The 16243-nt window shown below is 39.9% G+C and overlaps 1 protein-coding gene across 3 annotated transcripts in view; it reads left to right on the forward strand.

Moving 5' to 3' along the window:
* phf14 (PHD finger protein 14) overlaps positions 1–16243 on the forward strand; it is a 77240-nt gene that overhangs the window by 40480 nt on the left and 20517 nt on the right. Inside the window, exon 17 of one of the 3 annotated variants that reach the window (XM_062409755.1) lies at positions 4669–4797. The exons of 1 other annotated variant lie outside the window; for it this stretch is intronic. In XM_062409755.1, coding sequence (XP_062265739.1) covers positions 4669–4717 — 49 coding nt within the window. In that variant the 3' untranslated portion in view covers positions 4718–4797. Of the gene's footprint in view, positions 1–42; positions 2270–4668; positions 4798–16243 lie in introns of those variants that run through there. One more of the 3 variants, XM_062409756.1, reaches the window with a different exon arrangement.

Consider the following 16243-nt stretch of genomic DNA (forward strand, 5'->3'; position numbering starts at 1 on the left):
GAGGTGTGCTGCCCTGACTCTTTCTATCTTTGCATTGCACAGGTTGTGAGAGCCGGGGCAGCCACCTCACCTCCCATACAAACTTGGGACAGATGACCGTTGGCTTAGAGACAGAGAGAGACAAATTGAGGCGTTTGAAGAAAGGCTCTCGGGTCAGGCTGAAGAAAGAGACCGTCACGCCACCCTTCAACCAACCCTGACCCAAACTGGACCAACAACTGTCCAACGAAAATTCAGCGGAACTGTCTAAATATAGATTATGGAATCCAAACCTCGAAAGGTTGCTTTTAGCCAATAATGTTTGGCTTCTGTTCAATTTCCATCTGCTTTTTATCCACCACAAGTATGTTTTATTGTTGTTTTTTTTAACAGTTTTGGCTTCAGTTGCATCTATGCAGATGTCTGCATCTACAAAGTTCTGACTAGTTTTCTATTTTTACATTTCATGTGTTGAAACCTTTTGGTGACTAAACATAAAACTGTTCTGCTTGTCCAGTGAAGTTAGAACTGATAGATTGATGCAACTATTTAATATATATCATTTATTAGACACTGAGCCCTGTAATCTTTAACTCATCATTGCTTCCTTAAATTATTATGTTGGGGTATTAGATGGTGTCAGTGAGCCATTAGTCTTAAGTATAAACCAATGTTCTGTCAACTATGGTCAGATTGCTATGGAGTACATGTTATACAGGCAGAGGCTTTACAGTTAAGGAATAACACCTACACACAATTCAATATAAAGTCACCACTGAAGATCGACTGGTTTCTAGGAAGGTTACGGTTTTTAGGTCTTAAGATATTTTAAATGTTTTGAAAGCTGGTTTTGCATAATTTATGTATGGCAGCTAAGTTCCATTCTTTACCCGTGGCAAACAGAGTGGCTTTTTGGTGGTATTTTAGTGTGGAAGCACAGCAGAAAGTGTCAAAGTCACTGCTTGACTCTTGACAGCAACTGATTTCCGACTCCTGAATCAATCCTCTCTATGCCTCTAGGAGCTCACTTGCTTCCCCCCACACATGTTGAAATACCTGAGATCAACAGATTTCTTTTTGTCATTGCTCTCAGTCTGCTTCTCTGCACTTGTGACCTCCCCGTACGACTTCTCATCAGTGCCAATCAGTAGTATTGATTGAAGATTTTTAAACCAAAACACTCGAAGAATTTCAGTGTGAATTTGGTTAATTGCAGACTCACTTGAACCTAATCTTTCTAAGATGTGAGTTTTGTGTTGTGTTTTTTAAGTAAGTGAGGGACAAGGAATATTAAGAAAAGTAATTGTTTATTGAAAAGCCAACTCTTTCTCGTCTTACCAGTAAAGTAATAATACCATAAAGCATCTGTAGTAGATACAAACTAGTGTAGTTAGTGGTAATAGCACCTAAATATTAGTCCAAATGTCTTAAGTGTCTTTAGGCATTTAGAAGTCTTCCTCTGTCTCCATATCTTAAAGTGACAGTTAAACTGACACGTCCTCAGACAGAAACCAAGCTTTGTCTCCACGTCCCTGGTGGCCCATAGTCAGTGCTGTCAAAACAGCTACTTGCTGCTCTTTCAGGGCTCATGACAAGTGTCACATTCTGCCCTCATGTGCCACTCTCTTGCCTATCCAGGGCCCAATATGCATGCTTTTGGGAGCAGTCAGACTCGTACAGTTGTGCTGTCTTTTGCTTCTCCGTTGTGTGTCCATGAGCACCACCACAGTGGGTTTGTCCTCAGAGATGAGATGAAGAATGACTTGCTGACTCCTGACCAGTTCTCTCCCATCACTCATGTTCAGTCTGTCTCAAAGACCATGTGCCACTTCTACAATGCATGGCTTTATCTGTTTACCCAGGTCTGTATAATAACTACAAATAAGTGGCGTGGTCTTGTAGAAGCTGAATGCCAGGTAGTTGCATAGAGCGAGGATGTGTACAGTATTTATTGAAGAGGCCAAACGTGTTCTTTTCTTTTTGTACCTTCATACTTGATTATACGTATTATCAAACACTTGCGTTGTGAACAAAGTTGAACTCTGATTTGTGCTGGAGCCTTGAAGCGACTACCATATTTTCTTTTAATTGTCAAACATTTGTTTACATTTGTTTACAGAAATGCTTCGGAGGGAATTTTTCAGACTAATGTGTACTGTGTTACTGTGATACTGTGTGAAGTAAGAATATGAATGTTGCTGCTGTTGTGTATGTGAAGTGTCTCATCCTCTGGCCTATAGCTCTTGAAAATTAAGCGGAGCTTTAATAAACTCTTGACTTTTTCACCTTATTGCTGCAGTGATATATGAGTGTCAGCCAGCTAATTAATCGTTCCAAAGGTGCAGCGGCGGCGGTCCATTTGTGCGTGTAATGCCCTCTGTCATCTGTGATTTATCACCTGGGAAGTGGCCTTCTTGTTGGGAAACGTTGCCGCTCAGCTCACATAGAGTACGGTCTAATTCTCTAATTCGAGTCCTGAAAACACACATCTGAAAATGAGACTTAAGACATAGGATGCAAAAGCTGACAGTCCAAAGATGAATAATAAGAATTAATCAGTTCTAAAGTATTTATCAAGTCATGTAATGATGGAAAATGACAACACGGATAAAGCAAAGATGAAGGAACCTGTGTGTGAATTGAAAGTAATAGAAATATTAAAATTTAGACATACCTGTGAAGTCATTCAAATAGTTAGTTATCCTCATTTTGGAAGATATAGAAGCTTGAAGATGCTTTTTTCGTACCCAGTTAAGAATTTGTCTAATTTAGATTTAGAAATAATAATAAACAACAGCCTCCCTACACACATAATATGTTTTCGATTCTACCCACAGATTCTCAAAGGATTTTGTAAGTGGTTCATGGTGGTTTGGAAGTCATTTAATATTGTCCTGTTGTAAAAGTCAGCCTTCTCTCACTTTCATTTGCTTGACTGACTCAAGGGAATTTGCATCAATTACTATACACCGTGTGAATAAATGTGATGTGTAGCATGTTGGTTGGCTGTTGGATAAACAATGAAATTGAACTGAACCAATATGATCCAATAATTTGAATTATTTTAAGAAGCTTAAATGCGCTTGGTAATTGTGTCAGAGGGAAGTTAGAAATGATTCACAACAAAAATTGTATGGCATAGGATCAACTTGAATGTTCATTACTGCTCATGGAAATTTTCCCCAATATTCTCAGCACCAGCTGTTTTTCTGGAACAGAGTTTTTCGAGTTTTACCAGTTGATGGAGCCCAAAAGAATTGGCTGTTGGACTTAATGCATATCTTTTTTGGGGCTCTTGAGATATGTTTTTGCTGTCCACCGTCGAGTATAAAGCCAATATCCACTTGCAACTTTGTTTTTCAATTGGATGGGCACTTTGCTCTTTAAACAGCTCTGGGAGAAGGCGGAAAGAGATGTATTTTGGTTTTCAGCAAGGTGTCTGCATGATTTGGTGGCATCTCCACAAGATGGGACTAACTGACCATGGCAAACTGTAGATGCCCCAATCCCTCACTCTCAACCCCAGGGTCTCCGGGGACTGAACAGCAGCTGACAAACCATGAGATGAGCTCAGCTACAGCTGGTTCCTGGTTAGGGGATGAGACTGAGGCCACAAGGTCCATGAGGAGGAGGGGCCCAGGGATAAAGAGAGAGAAAAGCTAGCAGGGAGGTTCTGGAAAGCAGTAACCTTTCCGATGATGAGTGCGTTTCCCATTACTGCTCTGACACCGGATCCGGGGAGATGATTTAATGGCGGCATTTTGTTTTTGCTGACTTCACCCTTTTTCGTCCCCTATTAAAACAGAAAACACAGGAGCTGGTACTGTGGCTGTGTAGGAAGTGTGGCCAAGCAGCTAAAATCTATTACTCCCCTGCTTCTTCCCCCTTCTCTTTATCCCACTGATTCTGCCAGAGTGTAGCTCTGCTCAAATACTTCCTGGGGTACATGCTCTTCCCTGCTCCTCCTTTAATGGTTTCTGTCTCATCCTCTCTTGCACTATTTCCTCCTATCCCAATTTTTAATCATTACACACAGAACATGAACCACAAAAGCCGATGGGTGCTTTATATATCTTAATTGAGTGTCACATCTTAGACTTGTTTTAAAGTTGCTGCATGTATTTCTCTTTTAATTTCTTTAGTGATGCTCTGGTAGAGTAGACCAAGCTTTTTCGGCGAGGTCAGAGTTTCAGTGTATCCCGTGGAGGTGAGGACAGGAGGCGCTGCTGAAAGACAGCCAGCTCAAGCCTTGTACTCAGTTCACTGAGGCCCCCTGCTGGAAAACATGACAAACTTGAGCCAGACACAAAGCAGCAGGAAAAGACTGTGGAGATCCCTCTCTTTCCCTTTCATCCCAGCTGTGAATGAGTTGTGTCCAGATGATCTTATAGAGGCAGTCGCTCTGCCTGGGCTGTCTCCATAGGTCCTTCTCCAGCAATCAATTTGTTACTTCCCCGTCTTGTAAAACAATGGCTCTTTTATAATGTTGCAATGACCCAACAGTAAATCAAAAAGTAGGGGCCTCACAGAGTCCAATAATGCACTCCTTTCTACGGAAAGACACCAGCACACTTTGTCATGGATGAGAGTCAATGGGTAAGCGCTTTGTGTCATATTGATTCCTGTCACGTGAGCAGCCCAAAGGTAATTGCATTGCCCACTTGTGATACATTTACTGCCTTGTTTCAGCCACTTTGTTGCAGACACCAAGGCTGCAGGAGACAAAAGAAGTTCTTGAAGCCACAAACCTACTATCGATACATGGACGGAAAAGTGAGGGTACAAAGTGTTGGGCAAGCAACAACCATCGGTACCTGCATAAGTTTTATATCTCATTAATCTGTGTTTCAGCGATGTTGATTTTGGTCATTGTTTTTGTAATCTGATTTGATTTAGAAAATAAATTGAAAACCGAAGTATAATATACAAACTAAATATCTCCTACTTAATAGGTTCAGGCACAAAGAAGCTTATCACAATAGTTTAGAAAGAATTGAAGAATGATTAATTCCTTGACAAATACACATTTTACTGATATGTTAACATGAAGTGACAAAAGGGACATTTTTTACAGTCTAGGATAACAAAATCTTCTCTTACAAATAATGTTTTATAAATCCAAATGAATAATTTAAACAAACTCATTCGCAGTTTGGTACACTGAAAGGCTTTGTTCGGGCATTTTCAGATTTAGCATCATCACATAATTGTTACATCCGTCCACATGTAAATCGCATGTAACAATTTAGAGCGTAGCTATTGATAACAGTGTAGAGCAACTAGCACATCTGTTGACATGTGGACGTGTTTGTGTCTGACAACAAAAGGGTAGCAGCTGTTCTGAACCTCTGCTGTCAGAGGCGGTGACAAAAGGCCCTGCATTGTAGGGTTAAGATGTGATCATCTTTCAAATGGGAGTGCACGTGTTGGAGCAGTCTCAGGAAACCATTCATGGACTGTACACAAACAAATGACAGGAGACATATTTTTCTCTACATTTGAAATTAATATCATGTAGATCATTTGTTTGAACACAAAAAAGGTTTGCTGGGAGCACTTCCTATCCTAAACCTATTATAATGTCACTAAGTATTAGTACAATTTGTTGCTTTCCCCTGCTTCAACATGTTTGTTGTCCCTAGTTGAATTATCTTGTCATACTCAACATACTCAATCTAATGTAGTTTTATCTTTGTCCTCGTCAGTGTGATTTAGTTATTTTGATACATCAGTGAATGTTTCTGCAGGCTATACAAATTAATGGATGCTCTGTGCATTTGCTAGAGTGATGACTCTTTACTCGTCATGAGACCTAGACAGAAATGCGACATCGATGTTGAAGAGGTAGATGAGATCGAACAAATTCGGCTCCGATTTGCAGGCCATGAGACCCATTCAGCGAGGAACGGGTCCCAGGGTGATGCTGTGGGGGCGGTGGGTCTGTGAACTTTACTCAGAGATTAAACACCAGATGAGAGTGGACACGAATCGTCAACTCAGAGCAACACGTGTAGCAGACAAAAGCGATCAATCATGTCCCCTCCACCACCTCACCTCCAATAAGATTACATCAATCAATAACCTCTCTTATGAGTGATTGGATTTGTCAACTTCAAAAGTACAAGGTGTGGTGTGAGGAGGGTTTGGGGGGTTGCTCAATTTTCCCAATGATTAAAGCAGGGCCCAATTGCTTTGATAACATCAAGGACCTTGCAGTGGCTGGTTGTGTAAACCAGATAGAGGCTGCTGGTAAGGCTGTGTGACTCAGACACTGTCTGAGAGACTGAGAACATGCTACGGTGAACAGCCAGAGAGGCTTCAACTTTTCCACCCTCCAAAGGAGCAATGTTGAGACAGCAAGGTATCTTTTATGAATCAAACACTGGCCAGATGCATGTTTCCTCACTACCATCCATAGTTCAACACCCTAATGCTGAGTGAAACCACAGACTGTAGGAGAACGTGGACAATGGCTGTATTCAAAATCACTCAATAATAACTTCTAGTGCTGTCCCTGTGTGTAGTGACGTATTTCATCGTATTCTACCCAGTGGGGATTCTCAAGTCTATTGGGAACCAAATCAAAAATTTCCAGGTGGGTCCCTCAACAGCATTCGTCAACATCGTGTTAGAAATAATATTACACCGACGAAGGGTAAAGTTTTAACCTTTTTTTGATTTCAAATATTTCACCTATCTAAGTTAATTAAAAAAAAAAAACAAGCAACATTAAAACCATCTATTTTTCATAATATAAATATAAAAAAACAATTATAACGCACATTATAAAGCCAGTGCTCATCAACACTGGCATTATATAGTGTTGATGAGCACTGGTGCTTAAGGGTTTAGATTCAACAACATGTTAGCTAGGGTTGCCAACTCCCTGAAAAATAAATAAGGGACACCTCATTGGCAGGGCCAGTCGACCCGATTGCCTTCACCCTTCCTGATGTGCGATTTTTTAACTATTTGACCCTGAATCAAATTAGATGCAGATTTTGGAGTGACATGAACACATGGAAAACAAATTATTGTCCAGCAATTCACTTTAATAATAAACAAAATTAACTGAAAAAAATAGGAAACCTTTTTGAACAGAAACCTGTCTTGCTTAACTTAAAACTGTATACATTAATATAAAACAATAGATAGAAAGCAGAACATCCATCCTGAAATAGTGCATATTTGTAGTGCCTCAGGCGTTGCCTGGGGGCCAATAAATTGGTCTAGGGTTCCCCTAGACCAGAACTGAATGATCTTCTTTTGGGACAAAACGTCCCTCTTCCAGCTTCCAGCCAGTTAGGTTTGTGCCTTTGGCCTAGATCTCCCTCAACATCTTCTATAGCCTCCTGAGAAATGCAAGGCCTTTTTTGTAAACCTTATATGGTATACCACTTGGGCCTGGGCCGGCTGGAGCTTTGGCCTTCCGGATGATGGCTTGAATTTCCTGTAATGTCCGCTCCTTCACATTTAGCACAGTTGATGGTTCTCCAGGTCTGTGAATGGTCTGATTGGCACAAAGTTCTCTGCACCTGCCTGGATCATTGTGAGCTTCTCATAGGAACTCCTCTACCTCTGTTCTTGAACTGGTTAATATGCCAGACTTGGGCTGGCTGAAAAGAGTATGTTTAAAAAAGAAAAAGTGCTGGTCTTTTTCCTTTTTTTTTCTTGCTTGTTAAGTTCTAAAAACCTTCTCTTTCAGCCGGCGAGCTGGTTTTAAACAGCTTTTTGAGCGCTTTTATCTCCCTTCTCAGGTGGTTCATCTCCCCTCTTCTCCTGTTGGTTGCGATGGTGGTTGGGGCTGCCTTCTCTGCTTGAATGCTTGAAGTATATGTGTTCCACACATATACTTTCTCTGGTGTATCTTGAGCACTCTTTCTGTGGATTTAACCCGGTCAGTGTTGTTTGCTACAACTTTCATGAAAAGTAATGCACAAACAACAGTCACTTACCTAGCAATATATAACTTCATGCATTGCACTCTCTATGTTGAGGGTAAAAAAAGAGCTTGCAGAACCTCTCTCTCTCTCTCTCTCTCTCTCTCTCTCTCTCTCTCTCTCTCAAACTCCTCCTTATTCTTATCAAAAATAACAGAATTATGTCCTTTATGTAATATTTAAGTAAGATAGGCATTAGATGGCTATTAGTTTGTAACAAGCAAGCAGTAACCATGATTCCTGTGAGTGTTGGGCTAAGACACTTTGTAATCAAGTGAAAATGCCTCAAAAAGCCACATTATCTCACACATAGAGAGACGAAAGCCTGTCTGCGTCAGTGAGCAGTAGGTGCTTTAACTCAAACATCTTCCCCGTGATACACAACAGCCATTCCCAAGGCATCATTAAGGTACAGTAATCAGGGCAGCATGTGGGCAGTCATGACATTTTTGCGTAAATGAAGAGAGCACTCCTGTGAAGTTTGGAAGGTCTTTGAGAGTCTCCAGCAGCAAAACTGAACAGTTTGTCCCTTTCCTTTTTGCCTTAGTTGGAGATTCATGTGAAATCAATTGCCAGTTTGTGTGCAACAATGGGAGTGTGCTCATTAGTGGAGCTTGTGGTCTTTGGTCATATTTCTTCTATTTGCTAGGTGGCCAGAGGGCACTTTAAATTCCCATCGTTCCAGGGCAGATATGCATGCTCAGCCTATCAAAGATTCTTTCTATGTGTGTGTGTGTGCGTGTGTGTGGGGCTTGCAGTAAGTGTGTGAGAGAGATCCACCTGCCTCGGCATATTTGTGTTTATGTGCAGCAGCTGTTTGCTTATGCGCCTACAACTCATAAGATGCCAATTATCTATGCCAATTAAATTTATAGTCTGATTTGAGTAAATCTACCATGCTTTATGTGTAAACACTACAGGTATAATATTAAACCTGCTTTGCACCTTTTTTGAGTCCAGTGCCAGAGGGCTGCATTCCATGACTTAATGTGAATTAAAGTTGAACTATTCTCAGTCTAAATGGTGGTTAAGTGCTCACTGTTGGTTGATCATTCTGGTTTATTACAACACAGGTGTGATTTTTGTGTTGTGGCCACCGTCCTTAGTGATAACAAGTCACCACATGTTTCTCAGAGATGTGGGATCGTTGTGTTTACTGTTGCAAGAAACATAAACAGTCAAAAACGCACCCCCAGGTAATTGTTTAGCAGGAAACTCGTGATTGGTAGAAACGATTGCCTTGCCTGTTGTAAATGTTCTCAGTTTACAGACCGATTCTCCAGTTCACTAGGATTCTCTGGTTTACTGTAAAAATGTTTGATTTGCTCACTTTCAGTTGTATCTTCAGAAAAATCTGACTGACACAGTATACAAGGCTTTCAATTATCTGCATCATCTATTGATGTTATCAAACCTTGTTCAGTTGAAAAAAGCATGTTTGCAATGAAAATGACAATTTTCACACAATGTAAACCTTTTTAATAGAGATACAGTCACACAAACGCACACAGTTATGTTTTGGAACTTGTCTGTGATGAATACATTGCACATGGAGCAAAAGATGTCTTCTAATGAGGAAAATCTGTGAATTGCCTCACATAGTCTTTAGCAGTATTTATGAACTGTGAATGTGCAACATTAGTGTTAGACATGCTGGGATTTCCACAACCACAAGCAAGGAAGTATGCTGACTTGAATTAGAAATGTTGGAAATCAGAATTCTTCTAGTCCTATCGCCCACTCAAAGCACTTTTCAGTACAATGTGATATTCACTCATTTACACAAAGACACACACACACGCATTCATAAACTGTTTGCACAGCGATCAGGGACAACTTGGGGTTCAGTAATCTTGCCCAAGGACAATTCCGAATGCGGACAGGAAAAACACTAAAGAACCCCAGACCTCCTGGTTAATGGACGACCTTCTCTATGTACATGTAAATGACTTAGTATATTGCAAGACGGACTGCTGTGATTGGTGAATCTTGCATGAAACCTCAGTGATTGGTCAAATATGTAGAAAAGTTGCTGTGATTGAAAAAAAATTGCAGGGTCGTGCAGAATGAATTTGCGTTGATTATTCCGATTGTGACATTAAATCTTCCAAAGCGACTTACAATAAAGACCAGAACACTAGGTGGAGTAACGTTTTTTTTCTAAGACGACCTTAGAGACGCCTTCTTTGTGTGTGGCAGTCGTCGTCGACTGTTGATTACTTAATTACTTTTTCTGGAGAACAAATTTATCCCTGATCTGTCTCAACAGCTTTGTACCTTTGTCATACTGCAAACCGATGTTAGCTGAGATGTCCTTCCAGGAATTACAGGCCATCTGCATTTCCTTGTATTCCGTCAATTACGGGTTTTACAAGTGGTCATACTTTCAGATCTCTTCTGCCAAACGCTCTTCTATTTGGTCCATATTCGTTCTTCTAAATCTTCCCTGGTTTCTGCCGGTATTATGAGGCATGAAACCGGAAATGTGACTCCAGAAAGGATGTAGTTAGCGGACCAATCACAGCCTTGCGGGCTGCGTGAGGCTTGCACGCAAGGGGCACGCAAGGGGCTCTACAGCGTACCCCTTCTTGCATGTCTCTGAAAACGCAGAAGCATGCGTCAGCCTTTAGTGCATCAACCCCGAGGGTACAAACCCAGAACAACAAGAATCAAGAAAGTAACATTTCTTCAAAAATAAGATTAAGATTAAGATTAAGATCCATTTATTAGTCCCAAACACATGCACAGACATGCAAAGGCACACTCATGCAGGTAGGGAAATTTAATCTCTGCTTTTGACCCACCTGGTGTAGGACACACAGAGCAGTGAGCAGCCATGTACGGTGCTCGGGGAGCAGATGTTGGGGGAGTAAGGTGCCTTGCTCAGGGGCACTAGACAGGGTAGGAAGACTCTTGGATTTTTGGACAGATCAATCCAGGTTCGTCTTTTTGTTGTCTCTCCGTGGAGTCGAACCAGAGACGAACCAGAGACCTTCTCTGCCCATAGTCCAAGTTTCTGCCACTAGACCACAAGCAGATGATTTACTCTTTGTTTAGATTGAAGATGAGTGTCAGCCTTTTTATCAAAGCATGAGACACCACTGCTATCCACTATAATGCTTTGGTCTTTAGATCCATTAAATCTGGTACTGTCAAACTACCTAATTCCTTTCTGCACACACGTCCAACACAAAGCTGGCTTCACTGGTAGCTGATATCAAACTGCTGTACTGCCATAAATCATTTACAGACAACTTCTTGGACAAACTGTACAATGATTTCACAATATTCATCCTGAAACCACGGCATGAAAAGCCTAAACAATCTCAATAAAATGAAACCGAATCATAGTGAGGTGAGGAGGGGGGGATCAGCCACTTCCTTTACTCTACAGGGGTGTCTGTTAAAAAAAAAAACATAATTTAAAGGTATAGTTAACCTAATTTTGTACACCGTTCAATTGAATTGCTTATTGCACTATAGGTCCATAAAGTAAAACCCATGGTAACCATAGCAACTCTACTCACATCAATTAATAGTCACAGTAAAAAGTGTACCTGTAGCTATTATCTTCATTTAAATGATGGAGTTCTTCTCATGCAATATTTTTTATCTCTTATGGATATGTAATAGCTATTTTTGACAAGACTGAGCTACTTACACTCATTTTACGCTGAGACTGCTGCAACTCCGTCCTGGCTGGTCTACCTGCTAGTGCCATCAGACCTCTGCCGCTCATCCAGAATGCAGCAGCTCAACTGGTCTTTAACCTACCTAAGTTCACGCACATTACATTGCTCCACCGCTTCCTTCACTGGTCACCAGTAGCTGCCTGTATCCGCTTCAAAACACTAGTATTAGCGTACCGTGCTGCCAACGAATCGGCTTCAGTCTACATCCAGGACATTGTTATTATAGGTTATTATCAACCCTGTGCACAGTACTTGAGTTGGAAAAGGAATACTATTCAAAAACAGCAAAAACAACAAAACCAATGTAGACATGGAGAGAACATACAAACTCAACACTGGCCCTGGTCGGACAAGCATTCAAACCAAGAACCTTCCAGCAGTGAGGTGAAAGGGCTAAGCACTGTCCTACCGTGTCACCCAGTTTACAATTTATAACACATATGTTATTAATTGACCCTGTTTACAGTTTTAAATATGTATTTTGTAATTGCAGATTATGGGGGAAATTATGCACAGGATTATTTAGATGTTCAGCGAATACAATGTTACAAAAAACATTTTCTCGATTTCAGTTTAGCATCTTGGCATGCTAACTTTACCCTACAGACGATGTATGACTCAGGACTGCTTTATATATTAAGTTGTATTGTGGACTACTTCAATAACTGCTTAATAATAACAACAACAACATAATAACACTAGCAATATTATTATTGATGATAAAGGCAATCAATTCACAATGTGTTGGTCAATGTACTTCACAAGAAGAGAGTAGGTAGGACACTTAATATGCTTGAAAACCGAACATATTAAGACAATGAAGGGCATTCAAACAAGAACATTTTAAAAAGCTGATAAAGGGATAATTTTTATTTGTTTGGTCAGAACAACACAATGTCATTCGGGCTTGTGAAACATCCAACAACAGGAAGATTTGCTTAAAAAACAAGCAGCATTGAAACACAATAAAATACATCAAAGGCATGGGTCTGAGAGAAAAACGAGGAAATTGACCTGTGTGAGAGCAGATTTTTTCTTTTAATCACTTATGAGGCTGACTGCCCTTCAACAAGCTCCCCCAGCCCGGTAAACACACACAATCCACAATTAGAGGCAGTTATGTCCTAATCAATGAAGCAGATTCACATTCTTCAGTGGAGATCTGATAACAGCATTAACAACCAGGAGGTCAACCTGAACCCTCTCTATTCATCTCCATTACTGAGGGGCTGAAAGACAGTAATGACAAGTGTATGTCTCTGGTTCAAAGATAGTTTTTAAGCCTTTAATAATCTAACCAGGACAGAGTTTGAAATCAATTGCAAATGTAACATTATTAATGAGCACCACGTGTGAATGAAATATCAAATTCAGACTTGTAGTGCTTGGAAACCCTCCATTCCACAGTGTAAGACATTCTCATCAGTGAATTTACTTTTAAGACCCTGTGGGGTTATAGTGTAGCTTTTATCAGATTTATTTAAATATGTATTCAATTGAATAACTGAATGAAATATCTCAAGAGCTATTGGATAGATTAATGAAATGTGGTATTGATTTTGTATTAACATCTCCTTATCACTTTGGTACAGGTCTGGAGTTGACGTCCTCATGACTTTCCATTTGTTTCAGCTGTACCTTTTGTTTTTAGACAGCTACTGCTTCTTCTAAAACCAGGCGGACACTGGGCATATTTCTTAATCTTCTAAATCGTGTAAACTCACATGGCTCAGGGGTAGAGCGGGTAATCTCCCCCATCCAGCTTTTAGAAGTGGCCTTGGGCAAGTGACGACTGTGTCGGGAGTGTATGATTGATGTATGATAGACAAATGCTGCACATAGATGCACTGTACGAGTGGGAGTGTGAATGGGTGGGTGGTAAAACTGTAGAAGGGAAGTGCTATATAAATACAGGCCATTTACCATTTAGACCATTTACTACGTGTTTTTAAGTTTATTCAACCACACAACTACCAATGTTGAGCAAAGGGTAAAATAAGAGACAATATTGTGTTTTTACTCTGCTGGTGTGATGATTTCATTTGGGGTGAGTTGACCTAACTCGAGGACAATAAGATTTAGATAAATATGTGTCTGAAACAGTGTCATGTGGTCCTATTAAAAACATCCAGGAATTTTCCAAGCTATTTGTAGTTTTCTTTAATGTTTAGTATTTGATTTGCAAGATGATGTTGTATTTATATATATATAAAGTGCTGTGAAAAAGTATTTGCCTCCTTCCGGTTTTCTTAATGTTTTGCATATTTGTCACACTTAAATGTTTCAGATCAATTAACCAATTTTTCTATTAGACAAAAGTAACCAGAGTAAATAAAAAATGCAGTTTTTTTATGAGGATTTCAATTATTAAGAGAAAAAAGCTATCCAAACCTACCTGGCCCTATGTGAAAAAGTAATTGCCCCCAATGATAAATCATGAATGAATTGTGATTCACAAAATTTTTTGAAAAGCTGAATTTAATTTCACCAGCCACATCCAGGCCTGATTACTGCCGGACCTGTTGGATAAAGAAATCCCTTAAATATAACCTGTCTGACAAAGTGAAGTAGGCTAAAAGATCTCAAAAAGCAACACATCATGGCGCGATCTAAAGAAATACAAAAACAGATGAGAAACAAAGTAATTGACATGTATCAGTCTGGAAAGGGTTACAAAGCCATTTCTAAGGCTTTTGGACTTCATTTAACCACGGTGAGAGCAATTATCCACATATGGAGAAGACGTGGAACAGTTGTGAACCTTCCCAGGAGTGGACGGCCTACCAAAATTACTCCAAGACTACTCATCCAGGAGGTCATAAAAGACCCCAGGCCAACATCTAAGGAACTGCAGGCCTCACTTGCCTCAGCTACGGTCAGTGTTTGTGATTCAACAATAAGAACGAGACTGGGCAAAAATGACATCCATGAGAGTTCCAGGGCAAAATCCACTGCTGACCAACAAAGCATTTCATAAAAACAACATCATACCAACAGTCCAACATGGTGGTGGTAGTGTGATGGTCTGGGGATGCTTTGCAGCTTCAGGACCTGGACGACTTGCCATAATTGATGGAACCATGAATTCTGCTCTCTACCAGAAAATCCTGAAGGAGAATGTAAGGCCATCAGTTTGTGACCTCAAGCTCAAGCAAGGTTTTGGAGTGGCCTATTCAAAGTCCGGACTTAAATCCGATTGAGATGCTGTGGCATGACCTTAAACAAGCCGTTTATACTAAAAAACCCTACAATGTGGCTGAATTAAAACTATACTGCAAAGAAGAGTGGGCCAGTTATCGCAAATGCTTGATTGCAGTTGTTGCCGCCAAGGCTTGCAAAACCAGTTATTAGGGTTTAGGGGCCAATTACTTTTTCACAAAGGACCAAGTAGGTTTGGAAACATTTTTTCCCTTAAAAGGTGAAGTCATGATTTAAAAACTGCATTTATATGTTATTATATATCTCAGGTGAATAGAAATGCATACATTCTGTTTTCTTTACATTGATAGTTAAATTATTATATTTCAACCAGTCATAAATATTGTCGACTGCTTGTTGGACTATTTGCACAAAGATCCCTGATATGCAAAATAGAGAGAGTACACTCCCTTATTGCAGGTTTAGGGGGAAATGTTACACAAGCAATTCAACCACCTATGAGGAGAGCATCTTTACCAATGACGAGTGAAGTTGAAATTTGTTGTGTCGAGTGTATCCAAGACTTCATTCAAATAAAATGGAGTGACAGTAGTGTTGTTGAGTAAAGGTACATATTTGTTCGGTAAATTATAATAATGCAGACATGGTTGATTGGGGAGATCATGAGCTGCTGAGGAGATAATTTTTTTCAAGTTGATTGTTCAGTTGGTTTGAGAGAATCTTGTCCAATAATAGTATTAACAGGAGAATGGTCTGGAGTGGCCTGTAATTCCAAACACGAGTTGGATCCTCAGATAATCAGATAATCCGATATTTTTTGAGACGACAGGAAAGATAGAAAGACTGATCGGATGGTGGGAAAGAGGAATAGAACTGTCAGCTTGAGTTTTAAAGAATTTCATATGTAAACCATAAATATCACACACATGATAATGTTTTTTAAAGAGTTCAATGTATCAGACTACTCATTCTGTGCAACCTCAGAGAAGAAGAACAGAAGGGAAGTTAAATAATAAACCACTTCAGGAGGTAAAAATATACAAATGAGATGGTGATTTTTAACAGATGTAACTAAATAATCATCAAAAGCGCTTCAGTGATTAGAAAGACAATAGGTGTCAACCTTAATGTTTTAGGAATTGATTATGTAATTTGTTTTTGGTGGTTCTTTTTTTATCAAGACAGCCGTAGCTGCTTAATTCAGCAGTGCATTGGTTTCTGATCACTGAGAAGACGTGTTTTACTCTGGGAAGATCGGTGCATTTTGAGAGTGAGCCCTCTATTTGAGTAGCTGCAGAATTTCTGAATTTATCCCTAGTAAATTTGTTTGCTGAGATTGTACCTGCAGGCAGTGGGAGGTTAAGTGTGGAGTGGAGATTGATGGACAAATTGGCAATTTAATCCATTTAAAATAAATCTACAACACAATTAGCTACTCTACCAGTGAGGAGCTGAAATTGGGTTATGCTATTT

This window comes from Platichthys flesus, chromosome 17, assembly GCF_949316205.1.
Source record: "Platichthys flesus chromosome 17, fPlaFle2.1, whole genome shotgun sequence".
NCBI lineage: Eukaryota > Metazoa > Chordata > Actinopteri > Pleuronectiformes > Pleuronectidae > Platichthys > Platichthys flesus.